Source organism: Oncorhynchus kisutch, linkage group LG3, assembly GCF_002021735.2.
Source record: "Oncorhynchus kisutch isolate 150728-3 linkage group LG3, Okis_V2, whole genome shotgun sequence".
Classification (NCBI taxonomy): domain Eukaryota; kingdom Metazoa; phylum Chordata; class Actinopteri; order Salmoniformes; family Salmonidae; genus Oncorhynchus; species Oncorhynchus kisutch.
Genome location: NC_034176.2, coordinates 40,510,926 through 40,537,760, shown reverse-complemented (window position 1 = coordinate 40,537,760; position 26,835 = coordinate 40,510,926). Strand labels below are relative to the sequence as shown.

At 42.8% G+C, this 26,835-nt stretch overlaps 3 protein-coding genes across 4 annotated transcripts in view; 2 read left to right on the top strand and 1 right to left on the bottom strand.

Moving 5' to 3' along the window:
* Window positions 1-5,343, top strand: part of LOC109882907 (lipoxygenase homology domain-containing protein 1) — a 39,080-nt gene extending 33,737 nt beyond the window's left edge. Inside the window, exons 39-44 of the mRNA XM_031806108.1 lie at window positions 1,940-2,117; window positions 2,235-2,420; window positions 2,660-2,830; window positions 3,144-3,282; window positions 3,509-3,664; window positions 3,757-5,343. Coding sequence (XP_031661968.1) covers window positions 1,940-2,117; window positions 2,235-2,420; window positions 2,660-2,830; window positions 3,144-3,282; window positions 3,509-3,664; window positions 3,757-4,237 — 1,311 coding nt within the window. The 3' untranslated portion in view covers window positions 4,238-5,343. The remainder of the gene's footprint in view (window positions 1-1,939; window positions 2,118-2,234; window positions 2,421-2,659; window positions 2,831-3,143; window positions 3,283-3,508; window positions 3,665-3,756) is intronic.
* A 636-nt stretch (window positions 5,344-5,979) lies between these two features.
* Window positions 5,980-16,496, bottom strand: LOC109882890 (E3 ubiquitin-protein ligase RNF165). Of its 2 annotated transcripts, none has more exons than XM_020474983.2 (8): window positions 16,348-16,496; window positions 11,931-12,246; window positions 11,501-11,632; window positions 11,143-11,272; window positions 10,763-10,867; window positions 10,391-10,486; window positions 9,714-9,817; window positions 5,980-9,578 (listed from the first exon to the last, which is right to left on the bottom strand). In XM_020474983.2, the coding sequence occupies exons 1-8, from the start codon at window positions 16,406-16,408 to the stop codon at window positions 9,461-9,463; spliced, it is 1,062 nt and encodes a 353-aa protein (XP_020330572.1). In that variant the 5' UTR covers window positions 16,409-16,496; the 3' UTR covers window positions 5,980-9,460. The 2 variants fall into 2 exon arrangements, with proteins under 2 accessions (XP_020330572.1, XP_020330578.1); XM_020474989.2 differs by having other exon boundaries at window positions 11,501-11,629; window positions 16,348-16,478.
* Window positions 14,265-26,552, top strand: LOC109882878 (ATP synthase subunit alpha, mitochondrial). Its single transcript, XM_020474975.2, has 11 exons — window positions 14,265-16,882; window positions 17,589-17,667; window positions 19,042-19,211; window positions 19,345-19,518; window positions 24,114-24,280; window positions 24,552-24,852; window positions 24,989-25,213; window positions 25,330-25,437; window positions 25,596-25,740; window positions 25,857-26,007; window positions 26,114-26,552. Exons 1-11 carry the CDS (start codon window positions 16,823-16,825, stop codon window positions 26,190-26,192), a joined length of 1,659 nt encoding a protein of 552 aa, XP_020330564.1. The 5' UTR covers window positions 14,265-16,822; the 3' UTR covers window positions 26,193-26,552.
* The last annotated feature ends 283 nt before the right edge of the window (window positions 26,553-26,835 follow it).

Sequence of the window (26,835 nt, the reverse complement as noted above, 5' to 3'; positions counted from 1 at the left end):
TCTGCGCTCCACTCCATAACGATTTAATTAGCCTACATGTAATCCTCAGCAAATGAAGGTAAATGAAACAATGTAATTAAATGGAATGATAATGTTGGCTAAAGCCTACCAGCTGAAGGGAACCAACAGTAAATGGGTTGTTGAATATGTGTGGTTATTAGGCCTAGTGGATCATATTTAACATGATAGAAATAGGAAACAGATCGACACTGACAGTGGATCATATTTAACATGATAGAAATAGGAAACAGAGAAATTCGGGGTAGCCTATAATTAAGACATTTGAGAGTGCCCATCCCTGCAAGTTAAAAGGCTGTACAATTTAAATTCTGCATAATGACACAACATTTCATAAACTTTACTGTGGGAAAGTTGATATGTTGCAATGCTTCAGTTTGCTGCCATATGACTGGTTGCACATTTGTCTCATCCAGCGATTATACGGTCAAATCAATCAATCAAATATATTTATAAAGCCCTTTTTACATCAGCAGATGTCACAAAGTGATTATACAGAAACCCAGCCTAAAACCCCAAACAGAAAGCAATGCAGATGTAGAAGCACAGTGGCAAGGAAAAACTCCCTGGAAAGGTTGGAATCTAGGAAGAAACCTAGAGAGGAACCATGCTCTGAGGGGTGGCCAGTCCTCTTCTATCTGTGCGGGTAGAGATTATACGAGTACATGGCCATTAAGGCCAGATCGTTCTTCAAGATGTCCAAACGTTCCTACATGACCAGCATGGTCAAATAATAATCACAGTGGTTGTAGAGGGTGCAACAAATAGATGTAAAACAAGTGTAATTTATATTTACAATTCCCTTATCCAAACAGATTACTCATTTACCTGGCTCTTATTAAGTTGTAATGCAGAATGGTTCGATTCCTATTTTATTAACCCTTTTCTCTCCCCAATTTCATGGTGTCCAATTAGTAGTTACAGTCTTGTCCCATCGCTGCAACTCCTGTACAGACTCGGGAGACGATTAGGAGCCGTGCATCCTCCGAAGCACTAACCCAGCTTGCTGCACTGCTTCTTGACACAATGCCCGCTTAACCCGGAAGCCAGCCGGCACCAATATGTCAGAAAAAACACCACACACCTGGCAACCGTGTCAGCCCGCCACAGAAGTCCCGGCCAGCCAAACCCTCCCCTAACTCGGACGATGCTGGGCCAATTGTACGCCGCCCCATGGGTCTCCCGTCGCGGCCAGCTGGACTCGAACCAGGATTTCTAGTGGCACAGCTAGCACTGTGATGCGGTGCCTGAGACCACTGCGCCACTCAGGAGGCCCTCTGAATGGTTGGATTTCTATTTGGAAAAACAAAGTAGAATGCTTTTCCCACTTGGAATAGGCAGGTTCGTTAGCCTTGTTCATGGTTTCCTCACTCGTAAAGGTGGTGGAATTATTAGGGAAATTAAGACAAGGTCAGAAGGCATATCCGTAGACCAGCGTTTCCCAAACTCGGTCCTGGGGGCCCCAAGGTGTGCACGTTTTGTTTTTTGTCCTAGTACTACACAGCTGATTGAAATAATCAAAGCTTGATGATTAGTTTATTATTTGAATCAGCTGTGTAGAGCTAGGGCAAAAACCTAAACTTGTACCCCTTGGGATCCCGAGGACCGGGTTTGGGAAACGCTGCCATAGACATACTTCTGCCACACCTTCATTTATTTGATCTCCACCCCAAATGAGTAGCGGGTGAATAGCATTCTATTCTCATGCTTAAGTTCAAGGTCAGAATATGCTTAGAGAGAAAAGAATTACGCACCATTTACACGCGCTTAACTTGGGTCGGAGTTCCCCCATACTGTATTGTGTTTATTTCAGCCTTCTTAACTCAAAACAGTTTCTGTAAATTACCCTGAGAGTCTGCTAATAGATTAAAATGTTCATATATATGTCTGGTATGTATGGCATACTGTACGTGTCCTCTAGATCGTGATGCATAACCTGACCACAGAGGAGGTATCTGTGTTTACCAATGAGAACTGGCTGTCGAAGACCAAAGGGCCCAAAAGGACTAAGATCTGTGAGCTGGCAGCGGTGGTGGATGAGGAGGAGATGGTGGAAAGGACCACCTACATCATCCAGGTCCAGACCAGTGACATCGGAGGTGGGTCACAACAGCTCCACATGAGAACAAAATTCCACATGGGAAAAACTCCTGCACCCACTAGTTCTACCTTTTTTTCTCACCATCTTTAATATCCCTTTTCCCCCTCTCTTCCAGGCGCGGGCACTGATGCCAACGTGTTCCTGATAGTGTTTGGGGAGAACGGAGACACTGGTACGCTGGCACTAAAGGAGGGCGGTAGCAGAAACAAGTTTGAGCGGAAGTCAAAAGATGTGTTCCGCTTCCCAGACATCCTCAGCCTGGGAGAGCTTTCCAAGATCCGCGTATGGCACGACAACAAGGGTGAGGAACAGGTCTTCATGTGCCATGCCACATAGTTTTATCACAAACGGTGATGGCGGTGGCCAAACGGACTGAAACAGGACACAGGAGAGCTTTCTTTCTCACTTTTGATTGATAGATTTCTTGGCATCTGCAGTTCTGTACACGGGATTTACAGCAAGGGGAAACTAAACTAAGTCTTGAAGTGGCTGATTGGGGTAGAGGCAAGAATATAAGCCATAAACCTGTGTTTCTCTCAGGTCCTGCTCCGGGTTGGCACCTGGAGTACATTGATGTGAAAGATGAGACCATGGACCAGAATTTCCGTTTCCCATGTGGCCGCTGGCTGGCCAAGAATGTGGACGACGGGCAGATCATAACAGAGCTGGCCTGTGCCAACAACGACATCCTAGACTTCAGTGACAAGACCAGTGAGTTCACCTCTGACCCTGATGTAGACTAGTGAGCCAAGAAAACTCCAGAGAAATCGATTGTTCCATGATAAGTGGATGGCCGCTCTATTAGATTTACCATTTGGAATGTTTGGTTAATTGAGACTCCATATAAATGAATATCAACATATAAGTGAATATAGTCTACCAGATCAGTTTACATTTCCTTTCAATCCCTACACCTAACATCTAGGCTAGGGATTGTAGATCTATTATTATATTTTACATGGCAGGCACATATGTTATGAATGAAATTCAGTTAAGAGGTTGCATTTTTGTATTCTTTCTCCAGAATATGAAATTGCCACAACAACAGCTAACACTGATGACGCAGACACCAAGGAGAATGTGTGGATCGTGCTGGAAGGAAAGAGGGGACGTTCAAAGGAGTTTGTGCTAGAGAATAGTTCAAAGAAAAAGAGGTTCCTTTGGTAGGTTCTCAAAGAAACACTTCAAGCCATTCTCTTGTTATTGGTTCCCCTAAAGAATCTTCTCTTCTCTTTCAAGTGCTCTGGCGTTCTACCTTTTCTCTTGATCTTACTGTTTTCAGCAGGCCATTAATTTCAGGACAGTGAAGTTCATACTGTGCTTAGAAGAATAATTATTTTACAGATATCAAAGAAGGGAGAGTAAAATCCTGTGGATGTCTCTTTTCAGTGGAGCCACAGACACGTTTGAGTTTTCCTCCAAGCATGTGGGTGAGATAGCTGGTATCTGTGTGGGGCACACGACTAAAGACAGCAAAAAGGTGAAGGGTGAGGCCTTCTGGCACGTCCTGGAAGTTGTGGTGACAGAGAAGGGACTTGGAAACAAGTGAGTGAAAACTTCTGGGAAACAAAGACAGGTATTTTTCCTCGTCATGTCTAAACTCATGTCATTATGCTTCTCTTTCTGTTCCTGTCCAGGTATTTATTCCACTGTGATGCCCAGATCCCTCTAGCAGCCAAACGGGACAAGTTTCTGACCTTTGAATGCTTTAAGACCATTGAGAGCTTTGCCAGCAAGGTCCGCAGCCTCGTGCCCGTCAAATACGAGATAATCGTCATCACCGGCGACGTCAAAAGGGCCGGAACTGACTCTAACGTTTACATCACCATATATGGCTCCAATGGGGATTCTGGAAAGCGTTCCTTAAAGCAGAAGTTCCGAAACCTTTTTGAGCGGGGACAAACAGATCATTTTATTCTGGAGATGTTGGATTTAGGGGAGCTGCTGAGGGTCAAAGTTGAGCATGATGGCTCAAGCCACAACTCTGGTTGGTACCTGGAGTGTGTAGAGGTTACCAACACAGCCAACTCGGTCACCACTATCTTCCTGTGTGGGAAGTGGTTGGATCCTCAGAAGGCAGATGGGCAGATACAAAGAGTGCTCTACCCCAAATACTGACAAGTATCCATGTTAACCCTTAGTAGTCTAAGCCGGTGGGGGCTTACTGCTATTAGTCAATAGATTCATACCTGGAAAAAAATCAATCAAAATTAAGTTTGCTTTAAAGTGGCTGTCCTATATCTGAGAGATATAAGAAAGATCAGGATTTTTATTTTTTTAAATGTACCCATATTTAACCCCCCCCCCTTTTTTTTCAAACACTAAACTACTTCCAAATATACTGTTCCATTAATTGTTTTAACTGGTACTGGGCTACCTTCAGACGAGTCTTGTGATGCTTGTGGGCGTCCTAGCCAAACTGTTCAGACGATACAGACAGAAGTTGGCATATCGGTGGTACCGACTTTAGACGAGTCACGTGGCCGTTGTGTTCGTGAGAGTCTCATCTTTCCATAGAGTTGTCATATTAATTTGGATGCCAAACCATTAGGATGCTACAAAGGTTTTTGTGAGAGGACCGATTTTCGAGACGTCTCATGGTCTGACAAACACAGCTGTAGCTCGGCCACCCCGCAGATGCGGAAAGTCGCCATTGTAGGAGGAGGTAGATTATCAGCTCATGCAAAAACCATATCTCTAGTTTAAACAGACAGATTTTTATGGGGATTTGTTTATTATGTTATGCTAATTAGATTTCCTGTGGAGGCGCGGACGTTGACTCTAGAGTAACCTCTACGGGATCATTGTCCCTCCACCGGGACGGTTGCGTTTAACGTGCGCTAATGTGTTTAGCATGACTTTGTAAGTAACAAGAAAATGTCTCAGGACATAGACATGTCTTATATAGGCAGAAAGCTTAAATTCTTGTTAATCTAACTGCACTGTCCAATTTACAGTAGCTATTACAGTGACAAAATACCATGCTATTGTTTGAGGAGAGTGCACAACTACAAAACTTTTATCACGGCAACTGGTTTGATACATTCACCTCTGAAGGTAAATAATGTACTTACATTCAGTAATCTTGCTCTGATTTGTCATCCTGGGGGACCCAGAGATAAAATAGTTGTCTGATAAAACCAATTTTTATATTAAAATGTAGGAACTAATAAAGTTTGAACCCCTTCTGTTTCTGATTTATTATGGCCTTTCTATTGCATTTCAAAGTTTTTTTTTTTTTTTTTAAATGAACGTGTTTTTTTGTTTGCATTATCTTTTACCAGATCTAATGTGTTATATTATCCTACATTAATTTCACATTTCCATAAACTTCAAAGTGTTTCCTTTCAAATGATATCAAGAATATGCATATCCTTGCTTCAGGTCCTGAGCTACATGCAGTTAGATTTGTTATGTCATTTTAGGCAAAAAATTTATAAAAGGGTCTGATCCTTAAAAGGTTATAAGGGACTTGGGACCAGCTATTTATGTATTGGTGGTGGTGGTGGGGGGGGGGGGGGGGGGGGGGGGGGGGTTCTGGAGTACTTTTCAGTCAGAATTGTATTTGTATGTTTTAATATTCAACTTTGTGAAACATAAACAGAGAACATAGGTGATAACTATATAGAAACAAATGATACTCAGAAGCATATTCATAACATGTGATTCTATTCACTCATGCTGGACTAGATACACCACTGTTGACATGTATTTCATTCACAGGCTCTGTGTGTCCATTTAGCCTAATTGTTAGGATTATTGCTGATATTTTGATTTTATACTTGCTTTGTGTTTATAAACATTTGTACCGGTTCTTGTGTCATGAAGTTAAGTATTTACTAGAAAAATCCTTAACCAGGTACTTTCAGCATTTTGGGCAGTTTATTTGAAAAACACATACAAAAAGATCATATACAAGACAATAAATAAAAAAAGGAGACAGAACAGTTTGGGTTAAGCTATGCAACTTTTTGCATCATCATTAGTAATAAATACAGTACAAAATCCACCAAAAGTAAATCTAAAGATTTTCCACAATATTCACTGATCCATGTTATTCTTCATTATCATTTAGCTATTGCTTTTCATATTATTGATACATACTTCGTCTATAAAATACCCCAGCTCATAACACATTGCGCAGTTACAGCAAAACAGCAGTGTGTTGTACAAAGATGGCCACTTCCCTTTAAATCACTGGCAGGTTAGTTTCATCAACAGTTTGTCAGCAGCAAAGAAAACATCTGTAATATTCAAGAAGGTACAGCCTTATATTAAACACGTCTACAGCTACGCCCATGTACACATATGAAAACCTGAGGAGGACATGCATTAGAAAGCTTGTGCTTTAGGATTCTACTGTTCATTCCCCTTCACCAGCTCGAGTTAAAATACTATGGCTACTGTCCGCTAACGCAGTATACCGTCTGTAGAGGACAGAGGGCAAGTCAGGAGTTTTTCCTGACCAGGAAAAACTCTTGGCCCTAGATATGGGGTAAGGCCAGTGACAGCAGGAAAAATAAAAAATAAGACCAGTCAGCTTCATTCCAATCGGATATATGTCGGATTAATAAATTGTTATTATTAAGAAAATGCACACAGAAAACGGGTGGTTAGCTTATTATACCCAGGTGTAAAACCACACTAGAGTATCAAACCAGAAAAAAATAAGACCCAATAGCTCAAGTTTATCATGTTAGCCACCTCTCGCACCTAACTACACAAACACAGCATTTGCCAGCAATACAAAGTACCTAATAATGGAGTTATTCATTCATATGGGAGGAGTTAATATAGCAGGGCCAGAGAAACATATGGTCTGAATGGAGACACCCAACATTCCCATATGGTGAAATATACAAACGAGGTAAATCGAAACAAATGAAAACAAACTGAGAAACTGGTAATGATCAGGTATAAATATGAAAAATAAAAGAGTATCATATTTCCTCTATGCCAGCAAGGGGTATAGCCATGCTAGGAGGTTTACATGCTAAAACATTTGCAGCTAGTCACAGTCTGTCCACTCGATCAAAGCAGGGGGGGGGGGGGATCTTCGATATGACATTGAATGGAATGTAAATCAAGATCAACAGCACCACGTTGGCTAGAGACAGCTCACATTACACCCTTCCAAATTACATGTTCTCCTTATGAAAAACGCAACTTGCATGCAAAGCATCCCCACCAACCAATGCATAATGAGGTATTATTATTATTTATTTTTTTACATTGTGTTATTTCTAAATAAATAGATTGATTCAATTGCAAAATCAAGAGAGAAAATACATGAAATATGCCACCACAATAGCTACGGTTAGTAATAAATTATGATTGTTAAATACTTAAGGCATTTCAACTCACAGCATCCTATGTGAAGTAGCAACCCTCCTTGTTTGTCTGTCTAGTTTTTTGGGATGGAGGGTTTGGACAAAGGAAAATAAAAAAACGCAACACAGTCAAGTCAACCTCCAAAAGTACACAAGGAAGCATGAAGATATGTGTAACGAACACAGACGCATAAGCTAGAACAAGGAGACCCCACACCACCAAATCTACTTCAGGCAACCCCAATATTTTAGTGCATTTACAAAACACAAGCTACATTAATAAATATGTTTTTTTTTTTGCAGCATTGGAGCCATGTCTTCAAAATTGTAAAAAAAAAAAATGGACAAGGACTTGGCTTTACTTGGTCCAATGTCCAAATTGGCATGAGCGCTCAAAACAAATTGATAGTAAGAAAACCAAAATGAAGAAAAAAATTAAAACAAATCAAAGAAATGTAAATAGTAAGAATAATTGTTTGGTATTTTCAAACGAATGGCTTTTTCTCCCTTTAACCCTCGTTCAAGTGAACTACACCAACATGATTCATGCACGATATAGAGAAAACAGCTTCCATCACTGAACAGTTTACAGTGGTTCTAGCAATACCATACACAACTACCATCATGGGGGACCATCTTACACATTCTAGGACACAGAACAAAGGCCTACTAGTTGGATATATCCCAGGAACACCAGCTGTATTCCTGTATTGAACAACGGGATCAACTAAGATTGAAATTAAGGGAACCGAAACAGAGGTTGTTTGCTATGCACTGTATAACTCACATGTGCTTGTTCTGTAGGCAATAAGGTACTGGTATATGTTAGAAAAGGATTACATTGTATTCACTCTAAAGACAAGACACAGACACTGCATCCCCAGCCTTTAAGATCGTGCTATGGATGAGGCTGTGAGTAGAAATTGCCCATAAGCGCAGTTCTTGAAATCAGTTTACCCCTCCCCCAATCCTAATCTTAATCATTAGGAAGGGAGACGCAGCAGTGACCAAATATCAGTGTCTAGGGGAAACTTCATCCTGCTCCATGGATGAGTAAGAGAGTCATACTGTTTATGGTTCACATGCAGAGAGACTGCAGACTTTCTACTGCTCCACAATCACAAGACAGCCCAAGCCTGCCATAGAGCATGCATATCTGGGACCTCTGTTCTAGACTATAGAGACCCCACTACAGCACAATACAGACCACTGAAGCCATGCCTGGATAGCATCTCTAGCATCCACTGTGATGGCAGAGATCTACTGTACTGGAAACCCACAGAATGTTTGGCCTTTGTACATAGCTAGCACTTCCTCATTGCCTGTAAGCCTATTACCCTTTGTTAAATAGGAGTATTTTCCCTCTCCCCCCACCCCATCTTATTTCTCAAAGTGGGATTTTTGCTTGCTACACAACACGGTCACTCTGTTGTAAATACTGGCGATCAATTACAAGACTACTACACTCCATTACACCATAAGCATTAGGCCATAGAAGCTCATTTCAAGAAACATTCCCTTACTGATTTCATATCTCTTCATGTTTTGCACAGATGTGCTGTAGTTAAAGCTCAGCGTTTGGGTTTCATCACACGGAGGAAGACCAACACACATCAGCGGTCGAACATAGACCTATATATATAAACCCTCAGCAACACAATACACACACATGCAAAGGGGGTTTGATAGAGAATCATCTTTGAGTAGGTGTATGGAGAAGCGAATGCTACTGTGCACAACCCGATGGAGACTCATCAAGCCCCAGCACCTGTCTATATATTCTGCCACCCTTCTGCCTCTCTCCATCCATCAGCCTGTTTTCTTTCTCTATTGTGTGATCAGTGTGGTTTCTTAATCCCTCCCTCCCCCGCTCCCTCTTCCCCTTCATTGTCTTCTTCGACTGGCTCAGAAGGCAGGCTCATAAGTGATGCGGGTGGGAAGGGGGACGTTTGGCAGCGCTCCTCCTAGGGATGCTATGGGGTATTACAGGAAGGGGCAGGGAGAAGAGGTATCAGCTGTCTGGTGTCAACTGGGTCTCAATGTCCACCCGGCATATGGGGCATTTCCTACTGGTGGCCAGCCATTGGTCAACACACGCCTGGTGGAAGAGGTGCATGCAGGGTAATCTCCTGTTGGTGGAGGAAGATGTCGAAGAGTGTTAATACAAATGACCATAGATACACAGAGATCTGCAAACTGTACTATGTGTTGGCACCAAACCTTCCATGACACCAAATGTTCATTAGCATTTTGACTAGACCCACCTGACATCCTCTCCATCCTCCAGCATTGATAGACAGATGGTACACTTCTCATCTGTATCCAGTTCGTCGTCCTCCAGCCCTAGCTTCAGGTCCTGGGGTATTCTCTGGAAAATAGAAGAATATACAACAACAGCTACAATTACCATTGGCAATGTATCTCTCATTTTCATTCGCAAAGTATCGATAGTTCACATGAAAATAGTTATGGTTGAAGTCCTCATAGTGTAGTTCTGATATATGACTAACGGCTGTCCTGAAAAACCATGTTCAGAACCATCGTCCTAACACGGCATATAGTATGCTGCAGAAGACACAATTTAAAAAGTGCCTTTCGGGTTCCTGTCTCATTGGATCCTTAAAATGTCATGCTTATGATTCTTTCACATTACTGTACAGTAGATTCAAATCAGACTTGCACAGCTTTATAATAATTGGTCCTTTCACCTACAAGATGAGTCATCCTTGGTCTTAAAATTGGGTACACCCCAGAACAGATAGTCTGGATAAGTCAGTTTGGAGTGGAAGCAGACAGTATTCTTTGGAGAGATAATGTGGCTAACAATAACCTAAAATGAGATGGCAATGTTCATCTGTGTCATTCTACTCTATGGTACTCTATTATATTTACTACCGCAGTACATCCGTTACCAACACAACTTATGAGGGCATAGTCTTACCTTCTTGTATTTGTGAGGGAAGGTGAACCTTTCAATAGTGGTCTGGATGGCCCCTCGGTTCACACTGCCCAACCTGTCCTCCAGCTGCAGTAGCTCCTACAGGCAACATTTGGGGAAAGACCATTAACTATCTTCTTTCAGTACGATAAAAAAAACAAAAAAACAAACATAAAACAATGTTATTTTTTTGATTCGGAAGCATCTGGAGCACAGAGCTAGAGGAAATTAGAAGATCAGTCCCACATGAGGCTGTCCACAGCATTGGACACACAGAGGCAGGGATGGATGTGTGAGAGGTGAGAGTGTATGTGTGAGGGGGTGATAGTGTGATGGGGTTGATGGGACTTGGCCGTGTGACTGGGATGACTGCACCTCATAGCTCTCTCTCACAGCGGATGCATGGCGGGAGGGGTTGAGGCCCTGCAGGGCCAGCAGGTGTAACTGAGGATACGGGTAGTTTCTGATCTCATGGACAACCTAGAGAGAACATACAGACAGACAGTAAGGGAGTAATCTGGATATATTTTCCTTAACTCATCTGAGAAAACATCTTTGCATTTCATACTGCTTCCTGCCTGCCATCCCCAAATCCTGTCTATCCAATGATCTATGGTGTGAATACCAAATCAAACACTCCAGGTGGTTTAGCCAATAAGGACACCAGCAGCGCAGATCATGAAACGTCACTTTAAATGGGACTGTCCATTCTGATCATTTAAATTCCATGACAAAAGTAGTTGTGATGTCCTCACCACTTGGGTGGAGGTGCTGTTCCTGGGGAAGTGATGCATCCGGGGAGAGGTCAGGTAGTGTTGAAAGTGCTGGGGCAGTGGGCGGATGTGGTACTGGTGGGGGGGCAGCCCCGCGTCCACACTCAGGTCCCTGACCAACCACACAGGACAGGAGGAAAGAAGAGAGAAGATCAAATTAAACACTGGGCCCATTTCACAGACCCATCAACTATTCAACATTGATTGTCATTGGATTACATCATGCCCGTGGGAGGGGACTCAAATTTGAAATGAAGATTATCCATAGTTCAGGAGTAATGTATTAGACTTAACTATGAAGCCACACTATTGTATGAGCGCAAGCTGGTGTGTTATTTACCAGTCTGTGCCTTCGGCCAGGTAGCGAGGCTGCTGGCCAACAGGCTGTGGGGGGACATGGAGGGCAGGAACAAACTCGTACCCCAGCCGCAGTCTGTGGGACTGGTGGGGCATTCTCTCTGGGGTGCGTCTGCTGACACAGGACAACCAAAAGTTTCTATACACATTACATTCCCCGCAATCTGTTGTGTGGTTCCACAGATGCCATAGAAATGTAGACTCAATTTAAAAGCACTTTTGAAGTATGAAAACACATGCCAAATTTGGGGTTAACTACTCCTTTACCAGGGGCACATTATTAAACTGTACAGATTTTGTGGGGTTATATCAAAATATAGCTGTTTGTACAGAACATGACATTTCTAAAGCTTATGGAGGTACCCTAGTTATTACGGGAGTGGCGTGCATAGCCAGAAACCAAGTCCCCATACCTTGAAGGTGGCATGATGCGGCGGTTCTGGGCTTCTAGGATCTGCTGTTGGAGGAGGTATTGCTGGTGTAAGGCCTGAGGTAGGAAAGGGGGGACCAAGAGGTCCTGGAACTGGGGTGTGGGGGGTAAGGGGTTGAGGGGCGAGTGGAGCTGGGGAGGATGCTGGTGGCCAGAGGGAGCCAGGTGGGGGTTTATGCCCGACTGGGGCTGACCTGGGTGGGGCATGGGGAAGTCAATGGGCAGCGGGGCATGGGGGCCTAGCTGGAAGTGCCGGCAAGAGGTAGCATGGCTATGCTGCTGCCGGTTAAAGAGGGATCCTGTGGAAACATCAAGAGGGAGTTAGACACCGGAGAGAAACGGTAGGTTAGAATTAATTGTGTATGAGATGTGGAGTGTGTGTGTAATTGTGTTTCTGTAGGATGATCTTTACAAAAGCCCTAAATCTTACCTATGGTGAAGCAACACATTCAATCTGCATGGAAAATGTTAATTTCTCCAAACATGAATGGTCTTTTTATGGCATCATGTCACATTTTGACCCTCTGTTTGGATTCTCACCTCTGGGCATCTGACTCTTCGGCAATGGGCGCAGCCAGGACTGTGCATTTAAAATTGTGTATTCAAGTGGTTTCCAAATTAGGCTGTGTGTAATATATGAGAACAACCACTAATCCACAGGACAAAGAAAACAGAACATCTATTCCTAAGAGTTTTTTCTTTATTGTAATATAACTGTTTCTCCATTATAAATCACTGAGGATTTTACCAATGTGATGACTGCTGCGAGTGAGACCTTTTTCTGAGAACGTTCTCACCTGTTAAACTGTGAGTAACACAAGGCTGTATCCTATAGTACAACAACACTGTGAATGTTTATGTTGGGCTCCCGAGTGGCACAGCGGTCTAAGGCACTTCATCTCAGTGCTAGAGGCGTCACTACAGACCCCGGTTTGATTCCAGGCTGTATCACAACCTGCTGTGATTGGGAGTCCCGTAGGGCGGCGCACAATTGGCCCGGCGTCGTTAGGGTTTGGCTGGGGCACGCGTCATTGTAAATAAGAATGTTCTTAACTGGACTTGCCCAGTTAAATAAAGGTTCAATTAAAATAAAGTGTATCACTACCCAAATGTCTCTATCAGCAAAATTTTAAAGCTACATAGACAAATACGTTGTAGGCTTTATCTCCAACCAGAAATCAGTATCAATTTACATACGGCCTATATCTCTTTCTGTCACTCAGACACACAGTGCTACCCGAAGCTTTCCCATATGTAGATTCCTTGGTTCAGGGGAAATAGCTTGAATGCATTGCATGCCATCTCAGTACTTTTTCCCTCTTCTTAACCACAGCTATTTGGCAGCTGAAGAGAACAGGCTGCTGTTGAGGCTCGAGAGGGAGAACCAGATGCTACCAATGTACTGTCTTGGTTTTAATACTGTGTGTGTGTGTGTAAATATATATGTGGATAGACAGGGCTGACAATTCTAATGGCAATAGCATTGATTGTGAAAAGGAATGGCTTTCAATTTACGTGAAGTAGGTCTAGGCTACATTTTGACATTGATGCCAATATGACAAAATATATTTGAAAGGGGAGAACACAATTCATAGGACAAGACTTCATAGTCTTGTCCTATGAATTAATTTACTTTCCATGGCGGCAAATTTTTGTTTGGACTCAAGCAGCAAGAGAAGTCATGGAAAAAGACCATCAAACTAAATCTATCCACTGAGATATACGCAGCCTAGCACCAACATTTTGGGGCGAACCTACATCTAGTCCTTTGTGTCACCTTCAGTTGCTAGGCTCTTTTCTAATATGAACATACTAAAGTGTTTGTGGAAGAGTGGATAACACATTCAGATGAAAACAGGTGAAACCCCTACAGTTGAGAAACGGGCAAATATCTACATTGCATTTGGATCATTACGTTGGGAGTAGATTTGAAGGTGCAGGGCTATAAAATGCCTAGGAAAATAGTCATGACTCTAATCTTGACAACTTTCAGAAACATCCGATTGTGGTGGTGGGTTTTTAAAATATCACATTCAGCTCATAACCAGTCACTAATGAATGAGAATGAGTTAGGCCTGCTAAATTTGCATTTGATCCAAGGATCAGAGGCGCACTGCACTTTCAATTGTCTTAGTAGAATCACCATGAATGACAGGGGATAGACTCATTCAGGCCTTGTGATGAGAAATGCAAGGAAATCGTCTATCTTTGTCACAGCGGGAGAGGTGGGTGAGGTGGAGGTGGGCAGGTAGGGACGAGGGGAGGGATAAAGACAACAAATGGAAATCAGCAAGAAGCACACTGAAGGTTAGGAAAAATACTATATTCTTTATTGGAAAATATTAGTATATGTGGAATTTGTGTTTTGGTTGTTGTAATAATAATAATAATAATAATAATAATAATATCAATACCATGCAACAAAAATAAACAACATAGACTGAAGGCAAGGCTCACCATGCTCCATGAAAGGGTTAAAAAGAACAAAAGCAGCATCCAATGAGCAGATGTGGTTGGCTACAGCACAGTACAGCAGGGTACATCTTTACCACAGAAAAATTACATTGGAATTTACTATTCAATGTAAAAAAATAAAAAATCATATGAATCATAACATGACCATGCATTGAAAGTACTATTACCAGAACAAAGGGTAAAGAGCGACCACAACCAAACAATAAAAGACGTTATTACTCAACAAGAGGATTTACTGTAGCAGTGCAGGAGATAGGCATCCCTGTGAAATGGATAGCATTTTGCACTTTTTTTTTTGAGGATCATTAGGAAGTGATTAACCACCAGTGAGTATCTACTACTTATAGAATTTGTTTTTTGCTCCTTCTCAAGAAGAACAAAGTGTTACACAAATCGAGACGGTTATGGCAGGTTGTTGGGAAGAGGTACAGTGTACCAGTATTTAATCCATTTTGATGTGTTGTCCATTTTTTAATCACTCAGATGACCACACTAGGGATAATCCTAATTGTGTGCGTGTCATAATATTAAAAAGTATGGGTTCTACATGTCATGGAAGAATGCCAATAGGAGAATTTGCTACCATTACTTAGCCACATTTGTACAATGCACTTTCCATGGAGAAAATTTGCCAAATTCTGGTCTTCAGTAAAGCAGTGCAGAAATCAAAACAATTGCAAAATGTATCCACTTTACAGGAATTTACAGCATGTTGTATATCAAGACTGGATGGGCGGTACACAATTACATTTATTTGATTCTCTAAAAGAGCTAAAAATGGGTTAACAATACAGCTACTTCACAGAAAGAGACAACAGGTGTTAGCATTTTTTTCACAACAATGAATTGTGGGTGAATGGTACATTCTTGGGGGGCGTTTAAACAAAAATAATAGCAATGTCTTCTGATGGAAATAGGAAATGAAGAAGGGATTCACAATACAGCTAAATACAGAGAACAGGCCACGCCACACCACACAGCAGCAGATGATCATTAGCTACAGAATGGGGGGGACGACAAAGATCTGATAAATGCAGAATGTAGAGCCAGCCTCGATACTATGAAACAGGAAATAAGAACAGAAATAAAAAGCACAATGTGAAATCATTGATGCCAGTGTATGAATTTAGTTTATACTCTACACTGTAGCCTAAATGGTTTATGAAACGGTATGTTTTGGTATTGAATCAACGTGAAATGACTTGTGCAAAATCACCTGGTGGATAGCTTGTTTTAAATATTGGGGAAAACAACATACGACGTGTTAATTAAAAGAGCTTTGAAAATTTGATATGTAAATTTTGCCTGTTTGTAAACTACTATAGTTGTGATATACAAATTGTATAGATTACCGTAGCTAATTGAATTTGTCGCAAAACCCTCTCTGCAAGCAGTAAAGATGATCTCCAAATGACATCATCCTGGGATTAAATAGGTTATCCAGTAACCTAACCTGCAGAGAACGCGCTAGCTAGCTAACCTTCAAACATGTTTCACGCATTACTCTCTGTGGTCTGACATTACACCACTGCCATTAATGTTACTTGGTAAAGTGTTTCTTAAAATGGAACTGACTAGCTAGCTACAATATATAATGTCCAAAAATAGCGAAACGTTTAGCTAGCATTAGCTAAATAGCATTGGTACACGCGCTAACTAGCTACAGTAGTTAGCTGTCAACAGCTAGCGTTATCTACATCTCGATTTGAGAAGGGGGACAAATATATATATATATATTTAGGCAAATAGGACCAGACCCATACTACCAAGATGTGTAGTATGGTCTTGCAATTGTTAATAAAATGTAACGCTCGTCAACAACACGTTGGAATGGATTCTAAAGAGATTTGCGAGCAGCTCCAGTGGTATTAAGATGAACATAGCACATGACATGTAAGTGTTAAAAGATTAATAAATATAAATACCTCTATTTCTTACTGAGCCAAATACAGGAAGAACCAGATATCCGACATGCACTAAAACCATCCTTGGATCCTTTTCTTGCCGCTGGGTTTTTGGAGAGACAAATAGCCCATGCGGATGATCCGTTTCAATCTTTCTACATTCAAGCGGATCTAGCAAGCACTGTGCTGGCAGGCAGCTGCTTCGGTGACAAAGCGTCGATGGCTCGGTGTTTTCTGAAGGAACATTTAGGAAATGTAAAGTACCACAAATAGCCACTAGGCTGCGCCATAACCCCTGTAGATTGTTTTTTCAGCCAGAGTAATTCATAGATAAGTGCACTCCGCTGCAGTAGATGGCAGTAATGCTTTGAAATGACAGCCTGTAATCACGGATGACATAAAAAGAAGAAGAAGGGGTTCGTTTTCGGCCATTCGCACACCCTCCAAGTACAGCTAGCTGGTCTTTGCAGGTGGTGGAGGACAAGTCCCATTCGAAATGTTATCTGTGCGAGTTGCAGCGGCTCTGGCCAGGAGCCTGCCCAGACGTGCTGGATTTGTGAGTATTGCATTGATTTGGATGTTGAATAGAAGACATTTAGTATTGCACGATTTAAAATGTCATTGTGAATGCAGTGGGTATGTGAAGGGTACATACAGGCCGCCACCTTCACGCGCTCGTTCCAGAACGACATGTCCAAGAAAGGACACGTATGTCACTCGACGTACCGTCTTGATATTTATTTGGTAACGTTAATTTGCTAGGTTTACTGTTTATAACTCGTTCATTTCACATTTCGTTTAGATTTGCACGTTCAACGCGCTTATGCGCACTTGAACTAACGCTACGGCCCCATATAAAATGGCTGTGCTAGCAAGCTGACTAGGTTAGCATGCTATCAGCTAGTTAGCTAATTTCTGAAGGTCAGGATCGCTTTACATGCTGAATGCTCCCTTCGCGCGCACATACTACAAGCTTCTGTAAGTATATTTAGCTGTAGTGTCTAGCCTATGCTTTGAAAAGGTCGATTTTCTTAATTTTTTTTATTGGTTGCTTCGTTGGATTTATATTTTTCCTAGGCCAGCTGTCAAAGGAGGACTACTTGCGCACAACCTAGCTAGCTAATAGCTAACGTTACTTGGGCTGACGCCTAGCGCTTATGCCATGTTTTGTTTGTAACGTATTACAGTTTATTGTGCAATTTCTGTGCGGTTCAATTACACTTGTTTTTAACAATAACCGATCATGCTTTCATTAATTGTAGGTGTCCAAGAATGTTGCCGCCGCCTGCGTAGGAGTGAATCACCTCCACACACACAGACCATGTCTTGCTGCGAAGACCGGTAAGTATAGAGAGAATGGGGACTCAAGGAATTGACCTTCTGTTCTTGGATCAGAAATCCAGTTTTGCCACAAGTTTCACTTGTTATGAGCTGGGCACATTAGGTTTAGATGACATTTGAAAACAAAAACATAATGTTGCTATCTTAATTTGCCCCTGTATAAACTGAGATTACTCTATGGTGATAATATATGAACAAAAATGAAAATCGTTCTTATTTGTCACATGTGCTGAGTACAGCAGGTGTAGACCTTACCATGAAATTATTACTTACAAGCCCTTAACCAAAAATGCAGTTTGAAGAAAAATATTTACAAAATAAACTAAAGCATAAAAGATAAACAATAAGAAACTATATACAGGGGGTACAGGTACTGACTCAATGTGTGGGGCTACAGGTTAGTCTAATATCTACATGTAGGTGGAGTTAGTGACTATGCATAGATGATAAACCAGCGTGGCTGAGCAGTTGCAATACCGGGCTGTGATGCAACTGGTCAGGATGCTATCGACGGTGCAGCTGTATGACTTTTTGAGGACCCATGCCCAATCTTTTCAGTCTCCTGAGAGGGAATGGGTGTTGTCATGCTCTCTTTACAACTGTTTTGGTGTGCTTGGACTTGATGCTCTCAACCTGCTCCACTACAGCCCCATCGATGAGAATGGGGGTGTGCTTGGCCCTCTTACCTGTAGTCCACGATCATCTCCTTTGTCTTTATCACATTGAGAGAGAGGTTGTTGTCCTGGCACCACACTTCCAGGTCTCTGACCTCCACCCTATAGGCTGTCTCATCGTTGTCAGTGATCAGGCACTGTTGTCGTCGGAAAACTTAATGATGGTGTCGGAGTAGTGCTTGGCCACGCAGTCATGAGTGAACAGAGTACAGGGGGGACTAAGCATGCACCCCTGAGGGGCCTCCGTGTTGATCAGCGTGGCAGATGTGGTGTTGCGTATCCTTACCACCTGGGGACAGCCTGTCAAAGTCCAGGATCCTGTTGCAGAGGGAGGTGTTTAGTCCCAGGGTCCTTAGCTTAGTGATGAGCTTTGAGGGTGCTATGGTGTTGACTAAAGCTCAGCGTTCAATGTGGGAAAGGGCAGTGTTGAGTGCCATAGACTGCGTCATCTGTTGATCTGTTTGGGCGGTATGCAAATTGGAGTGGGTCTAGGGCTGTTTAAAGGTCTTTCTCACATAGGCTATGGCGAGCATGATCACACAGCGTCTGGAACAGCTGCTGCTCCCATGCATGCTTCGGTGTTGCTTGTCTCAATGCGCGCATAGAATTCATTTAGCTTGTCTGGTAGGCATGTGTCACTGGGCAGCTCGACCAGTTTTAATGTAAACTTTTGTTTTATTGTATCTTTTTTAAATTTTAGGCACTGCCGAGGTGTCCTCCATCCTGGAGGAGAAGATCCTGGGTGCTGACACCAGTGCTGATCTGGAAGAGACTGGTCGTGTGCTGTCAATTGGTGACGGTATCGCCAGAGTGTATGGTCTCAGGAATGTTCAGGCTGAGGAGATGGTGGAGTTCTCCTCTGGGCTCAAGGTGCAGATCTAGGATAAATTTTGTTTATGAATCCTAACTGAACCATTTTTAAACTTAACAGATTAAGCTTTTCCGTCTACTACTGTCGTCAATCAGTACATTTTAACGAAACATCTTCTATCCTATTTTCTAGGGTATGTCTCTGAACTTGGAGCCTGACAATGTTGGTGTTGTGGTGTTCGGTAATGACAAGCTGATCAAAGAGGGTGACATTGTGAAGAGGACTGGTGCCATCGTGGACGTGCCAGTGGGTGTGGAGCTGCTGGGTCGTGTGGTGGACGCTCTGGGCAATGCCATCGACGGAAAGGTGAGGGCAGATTTATGTAGTTAATTGTTATTCATCAAATATTGTTGGTCGTGTACATGTATTGCAGATGCCACAAAATGCTTATGTTTCTAGCTCCAACAGTGCAGTAATACCTAACAATACACCCTAAAATTAAAGAGATAAGAAAGAACAATGTCGGTCTGGAATAGATGGATTTAGTGCCTTCAGAAAGTATTCACACCCCATTACTTTTTCCACATTTTGTTACAGCCTGAAAGTATTTTTTACATTAATTTTAAAAAGCCACTGGCCTACAGACAATGCCCCATAATGTCAAATGTTTTACAAATCAATTAAAAATGAAAAGCTTTAATGTCTTGAGTAATGAGTATTCAACCCCGTTATGGCAAGCCTAAATAAGTTCAGCAGTTAAAAAAAAAAAAGGGGGATCTTTAGTTGCATTGACTCTGCAATAGTGTTTAACATTATTTTTACTCTCTCTCTGTACCCAACACATACAAATATCTATACATTCACTCAGTCGGGCAGTGAATTTCAAACACAGGCTCAACCACAAAGACCAGGGAGGTTTTCCAATGCCTTGCAAAGGACACCTCTTGGTCGATTTGGTAAAAATGTTTTTTTAATTATAAAGTGGACATTGAATATCCCTTTGAGCATGATGAATGTATTAATTACTTTGGATGGTGTATTAATACACCCAATCACACCAAATATACAGCTGTCCTTCCAAACTCCATTGCCAGAGAGGAAGGAAACCACTCAGGGATTTCACAATGAGGCCAATAGAGTTTAAAGCAGTTAGTTTAATAGGTGTGATAGAACTGTGGATGGATCAACGTTGTAGTTATTACTCCACAATACTAACCTCCATGACGGTGAGAAGAGAACCTGTACATAATACAAATATTCCAAAACATGCAACCTTTAAGCAATAATTAAAACTGACAAATGTGACAAATAAATTAACTTTATATATATATATTTCTTTTTATTCTCCCCAATTTTGTGATATCTAATTGGTAGTTAGTTTTGTCCCATAACTGCAACTCCCGTGCCTACTCGGGAGGGGTGACGGTTGAGAACCGTGCGCCCTCTGAAACATGACCCTGCCAAGCCGCACTGCTCTTTTACCACGAAAGCCAGTCCCACCAATGTGTCTGGGGAAACACCGTACAGCTGGCGACCAACGTTCATGTGCCCGGACGCCACAGTGAGTCACTAGAGCGTGATGGGACAAGGACATTCCAGCTGGCCTAACTCGGACGATGCTGGGCCAATTGTGCGCTACCTTATGTCTTATGGTAACGGCCGACTGCTACACATCCCGGGATTGAACCCATGTCTGTAGTGCTGGCTCTAACACTGATCAGTGCCTTAGACTGCTGCACCACTTTGGAGGCCCTAACTAAATTAACATTGTCCTGAAAACAAAGTGTTATGTTTGGGGTAAATCAACACATCACTGAGTACCACTCTTCATATTTTCAAGCATGGTGGTGGCTGCATCATGTTATGGGTGTGCTTGTCTTGGGAGTTTAATATACACTGCTCAAAAAAATAAAGGGAACACTAAAATAACACATCCTAGATCTGAATGAAATATTCTTATTAAATACTTTCTTAGTTTAATGTGCTGACAACAAAATCACACAAATTATCAATGGAAATCAAATTTATCAACCCATGGATTTGGAGTCACACTCAAAACTAAAGTGGAAAACCACACTACAGGCTGATCCAACTTTCATGTAATGTCCTTAAAACAAGTCAAAATGAGGCTCAGTAGTGTGTGTGCGTGTGTGTGGCCTTCACTTGCCTGTATGACCTCCCTACAATGCCTGGGCATGCTCCTGATGAGGTGGCGGATGGTCTCCTGAGGGATATCCTTCCAGACCTGGACTAAAGCATCCGCCAACTCCTGGACAGTCTGGTGCAATGGAGCGAGACATGTCCCAGATGTGCTCAATTGGATTCCGGTCTGGGGAACGGGCGGGCCAGTCCATAGCATCAATGCCTTCCTCTTGCAGCCACATGAGGTCTAGCATTGTCTTGCATTAGGAGGAACCCAGGGCAACCGCACCAGCATATGGTCTCACAAGGGGTCTGAGGATCTCATCTCGGTACCTAATGGCAGTCAGGCTACCTCTGGTGAGCACATGGAGGGCTGTGCGGCCCCCCAAAGAAATGCCACCCCACATCATGACTGACCCACCGCCAAACCGGTCACGCTGGAGGATGTTGCAGGCAGCAGAACATTCTCCACGGCGTCTCCAGACTCTGTCACTGTCACGTGTGCTCAGTGTGAACCTGCTTTCATCTGTGAAGAGCACAGGGCGCCAGTGGAGTATTTGCCAATCTTGGTGTTCTCTGGCAAATGCCAAACGTCCTGCACGGTGTTGGGCTGTAAGCACAACCCCCACCTGTGGACATCGGGCCCTCATACCACCCTCATGGAGTCTGTTTCTGACCGTTTGAGCAGACACATGCTCATTTGTGGCCTGCTGGAGGTCATTTTGCAGGGCTCTGGCAGTGCTCCTCCTGCTCCTCCTTGCACAAAGGCGGAGGTAGCGGTCCTGCTGCTGGGTTGTGGAGGACGCCGTAGGAGGGCAACATCTCCTGATGTACTGGCCTGTGTCCTGGTAGCGCCTCCATGCCCTGGACACTACGCTGACAGACACAGCAAACCTTCTTGCCACAGCTCGCATTGATGTGCCATCCTGGATGAGCTGCACTACCTGAGCCACTTGTGTGGGTTGTAGACTCAGTCTCATGCTACCACGAGTGAAAGCACAGCCAGCATTCAAAAGTGACCATAACATCAGCCAGGAAGCATAGGAACTGAGAAGTGGTCTTTGGTCACCACCTGCAGAACCACTCCTTTATTGGGGGTGTCTTGCTAATTGCCTATAATTTCCACCTGTTGTCTATTCCATTTGCACAACAGCATGTGAAATTTATTGTCAATCAGTGTTGCTTCCTAAGTGAACAGTTTGATTTCACAGAAGTGTGATTGACTTTGAGTTACATTGTGTTGTTTAAGTGTTCCCTTTGTTTTTTTTGAGCAGTGTGTGTATATATATTACACACATACAAGCGATAAGCATAGGCAAAATCCTAGAGGAAAACCTTGTTCATTCTGCTTTCCACAAGACACTGGGAGACATTTACCTTTCAGCATGACAATAACTTAAAACACAAGGACAAATGTACATGAGTTGTTTACCAAGATGACATTGAATGTTCCTGAGTGGCCTAGTTACAGTTGACTTAAATCTACTTGAAAATGTATGGCAAGACCTGAAAATAGTTGTCTAGCAATGATCAACAAATGACTTGGCAGATCTTGAAGAATTTAAAAGAAATGTGCAAGTATTGTACAACGTTTAGACTTAACCAGAGACTGACAGCTGTAATGGCTTCCAAAGATTCTAACATTAGCTGTGTTTGAATACTCATATCGCTTGTTTACCGGAAGTTGATGCTGTTGCTGTGTTACTTCTTGCCTGCTTGTTAGCATAACAAATGTTTAGCAAGACATCTTAGAACTTCACAATGTCCATTGAGAACGCACAACTATACCGCTAAGAATAACATTAATAATCAAGTCCATACACGTTGGGTGGGTAGTTAGATGGCATATAGTTAAAATACTGGCAAGTTCGATGTAGTAGCCAACTAAAGTTAGGTAGCTAGCTAACATACTGGTACATACAAGCAACTGCATTAATGATATGCTGTTTGTAAGGGAAGCGTAGCTAACAAATTGTCAACTAACGTAATTTAGCTTATTTGAAAAGTAATTACTTTATTACATTGCTTTATTTAAAAAATTGTTAAAGCAATATATTTCTATACGCTTTCCTCGGACTTCGGCTGCATATTTTCTTCAAATCAGAAAATGTTAAGCCACGCTCATTTTCTGAAGATTTGCATTATGGACCCTAAAAGCACAGAAATGGTGTCCACTGCATGTATACTTTTTATTTTGGCGACTGTAGTACGACATCCAGGAACTTTTGGCATACTATGACCAATAAGCATACTACATACTCAATTAACGTCACACAGTGCAGCTAGTATGAGTATTCGAACACAGCTAGTGAGCATAGCTATTGACTCAGGGGTTGTGAGTACTTGTGTAAATGAGATTTGTTTCTTTTTTTTTGAAATTTGCCAACATTTCTAAACATGTTTTCCCTTTTGTGTTTGTGTGGATGAGTGATCGTGAAATCTATTTAATCCATTTTGAATTCAGGCAGTAACGCATTAGAGGGATAAGAATACATTCTGAAGGCACTATGTGTATGGACAGTATATGAATAGGAAAGGTGTACAGAAGTAGTTGTATAGGATGAGGTAGGAACAGGAAGACCATTGTCGGCGCACTCTTGAAAACATTCATAGTTAATAGTATAACATAACGTTAGTTCATTTTAAGAATTCATGGAGATGTATTTTTATACCCAAACATCTTGGATGCCACACAATAAAAAAGGATCTCCCACCTGATCCTTTCAGATCTAAGGTCCTTGGGTTGCGACTACAGGTTTACTGCGGTCTGGGCATATCGGTTCTGCTCAGAATAGCGTTAACCCTTCTTTGTCCCTCAGGGTCCTCTTGGGTCGAGCATCCGTAGGCGTGTGGGTCTGAAGGCCCCTGGCATCATCCCCCGTATCTCTGTGAAGGAGCCCATGCAGACGGGTATCAAGGCTGTGGACAGCCTGGTGCCCATTGGCCGTGGCCAGCGTGAGCTGATCATCGGTGACCGGCAGACTGGGTAAACAAATGGCCAGGTGCCATCTATCCCGTAGTCGGGCTATTTGGGGATTACAACTCTGCGTGTTCAATGTGTCAAACAATTGTGAATGTGTTCATGTTCTATCTACACTTAATTTGCCTTTACCTGGAGGGCAGTAGACAGCGCTTCAACCATTTTCTATTGCCTCCCATTCAACTTTAAAGCCATGCAGTTCTATTTGTAGTAATTATTTGCTTACTCTGACACTAGAGCTGTAATCTAATACAAATTCCCTCTTCTATTCTAACAGCAAAACTGCTATTGCCATTGACACCATTATCAACCAGAAGCGTTTCAACGAAGGCAAAGATGAGAAGAAGAAGCTGTACTGTATCTATGTTGCCATTGGCCAGAAGAGATCCACTGTGGCCCAGCTGGTGAAGAGGCTGACTGATGCTGATGCTATGAAATACACCATTGTGGTGTCTGCTACAGCCTCTGATGCTGCTCCCCTGCAGTACCTGGCCCCATACTCTGGCTGCTCCATGGGAGAGTTCTTCAGAGACAACGGCAAGCACGGCCTCATCATCTATGATGATTTGTCCAAGCAGGTGAGAAGGGGGAAGTCTGGGCTGAGTAAAGTCTTGGGTGTGATGCTGCTTCATAAAGAAAAAAATGAAGGAACCAGGCTCTGTTAATCTACCCATGTTTAACAGCTGTATTCGCATCCCTCCTAAATCCCTCCAGGCTGTAGCCTACCGTCAGATGTCCCTGCTGCTGCGTCGTCCCCCTGGTCGTGAGGCCTACCCCGGTGACGTGTTCTACCTACACTCCCGTCTGCTGGAAAGAGCTGCCAAGATGCACGACAACTTCGGGGGCGGCTCCCTGACCGCTCTGCCCGTCATTGAGACCCAGGCTGGAGACGTGTCTGCCTACATCCCTACCAACGTCATCTCCATCACTGACGGACAGGTGGGTGCGTTGTGGAGAGTGGTCATATCATTATTGGCCCCACTTGCCTTATCCTCCAGTCAACTTATCAAAGTTTAATGTAATCCCTAAACAGAAGTGTGCTCTCTCCCCTGCAGATCTTCTTGGAGACTGAGTTGTTCTACAAAGGTATCCGCCCAGCCATCAACGTGGGTCTGTCTGTGTCCAGAGTCGGATCGGCTGCCCAGACCAAGGCCATGAAGCAGGTGTGACCTGGGGCTCTTAAGGGGACTGATAATATACAGCAGATAATGCAGACAAACTTTTTATTTCATTGCAGTTGACCAGTTACCCCAGAATATTTTCTCACTTGGAATCAGTCTACTAAATCCATAATACGATTGTGGTCCTTTACTGTGTGTAGGTGGCTGGAACCATGAAGCTAGAGTTGGCCCAGTACCGTGAGGTGGCTGCCTTTGCCCAGTTCGGCTCTGACCTGGACGCTGCCACCCAGCAGCTGCTCAACAGGGGTGTCCGCCTCACTGAGTTGCTCAAACAGGGACAGTACTGTGAGTGTCACCACCCAGCGTGCTAATAAAGTTTAACATTTTGTATGTTGTCAACCAGGGCCACTCCTTAATTTGGGGAGACATGTATTTTTATTTAACTTTCTCTCCCTCCCCAGGCCCCATGGCCATTGAGGAGCAGGTGACAGTCATCTACGCTGGTGTCAGAGGTCACTTGGACAAGATGGACCCTTCCAAGATCACCAGGTTTGAGAAGGCCTTCCTTGTACACGTCCTCAGCCAGCACCAGGACCTGCTCACCACCATCAGGTAACGGGACCATCTGAGTAATCAGTAAAAATCTATGGCTGACGTTAATCATTATGAAGGTTGATGTGAATTTAATCTGAAGTAATGAGACTCGTTTTTATTCCAGGACCGATGGTATGATCTCACCGACGGCTGACGCCAAACTGAAGGAGATTGTGTTGACCTTCCTGTCCAGCTTTGAGTAAAGAGCGAAACTGCTCCTGATCCTTCAGTGTGCTTCCGGTCTGTCGCATTGTCCTAATATTATATGTATGTGAAACACTGAAGGCCAGAACCTCAATGTACAGATTTCTCCTAAGAAGAAATAAAATTGTACAACCCTAGAGACCTGTGGTAAAATTTGACTTTTCGTGGTAGACTGTGCCGGTCCAGCAGATTATCCAGTTGAAGGGAATAAAATGTCATGTGAAAAATAATTCCTGCTCTCTGTTCTAATGCAGTAACTTTCTCCCACTGTGGGTCTTTATACTCAAACTACTCTAAATATCTTGTGACTTTGTTCATGAATTTCATGAGTTAAAATAAACAAATTTGGGTGGTCTCAATTACAGGATATCAAAATCTTCACTTTTGCATCACAAGAAACGTAGCACACTCAATCAACCATAAAGCATTTCATTGTTGGAAAGAAATGTATGGCATTGATTGTGTTTAGCAACTGTTGGAATGTCTATTGGGAAATATCTGTAGCTGGTAGAGCTCATGAGTGTCCAGTTTCTGGAATGGTGGGTGTAACTCATTTGATATGATGGAAATAAAGGTATCCACACTTATTGTAAAACAGACATGATTACGAGAGGTATATCTAATACAGCTTCTCGCCCATAA

Excerpts from the sequence above, each read along its gene's own strand:
- LOC109882890 (XM_020474983.2), bottom strand. The coding sequence starts at position 16,408 with ATGGTTTTAGTGCATGTCGGATATCTGGTTCTTCCTGTATTTGGCTCA. Across the intron at positions 10,487-10,762 it reads CTGTGAGAGAGAGCTATGAG|GAGCTACTGCAGCTGGAGGA; the intron begins GTGCAGTCATCC and ends TGTTGCCTGTAG. Across the intron at positions 9,579-9,713 it reads GAGGATGGAGAGGATGTCAG|GAGATTACCCTGCATGCACC; the intron begins GTGGGTCTAGTC and ends CTCCACCAACAG.
- LOC109882878 (XM_020474975.2), top strand. The coding sequence starts at position 16,823 with ATGTTATCTGTGCGAGTTGCAGCGGCTCTGGCCAGGAGCCTGCCCAGA. Across the intron at positions 19,519-24,113 it reads GCAATGCCATCGACGGAAAG|GGTCCTCTTGGGTCGAGCAT; the intron begins GTGAGGGCAGAT and ends TTTGTCCCTCAG. Across the intron at positions 24,281-24,551 it reads ATCGGTGACCGGCAGACTGG|CAAAACTGCTATTGCCATTG; the intron begins GTAAACAAATGG and ends CTATTCTAACAG.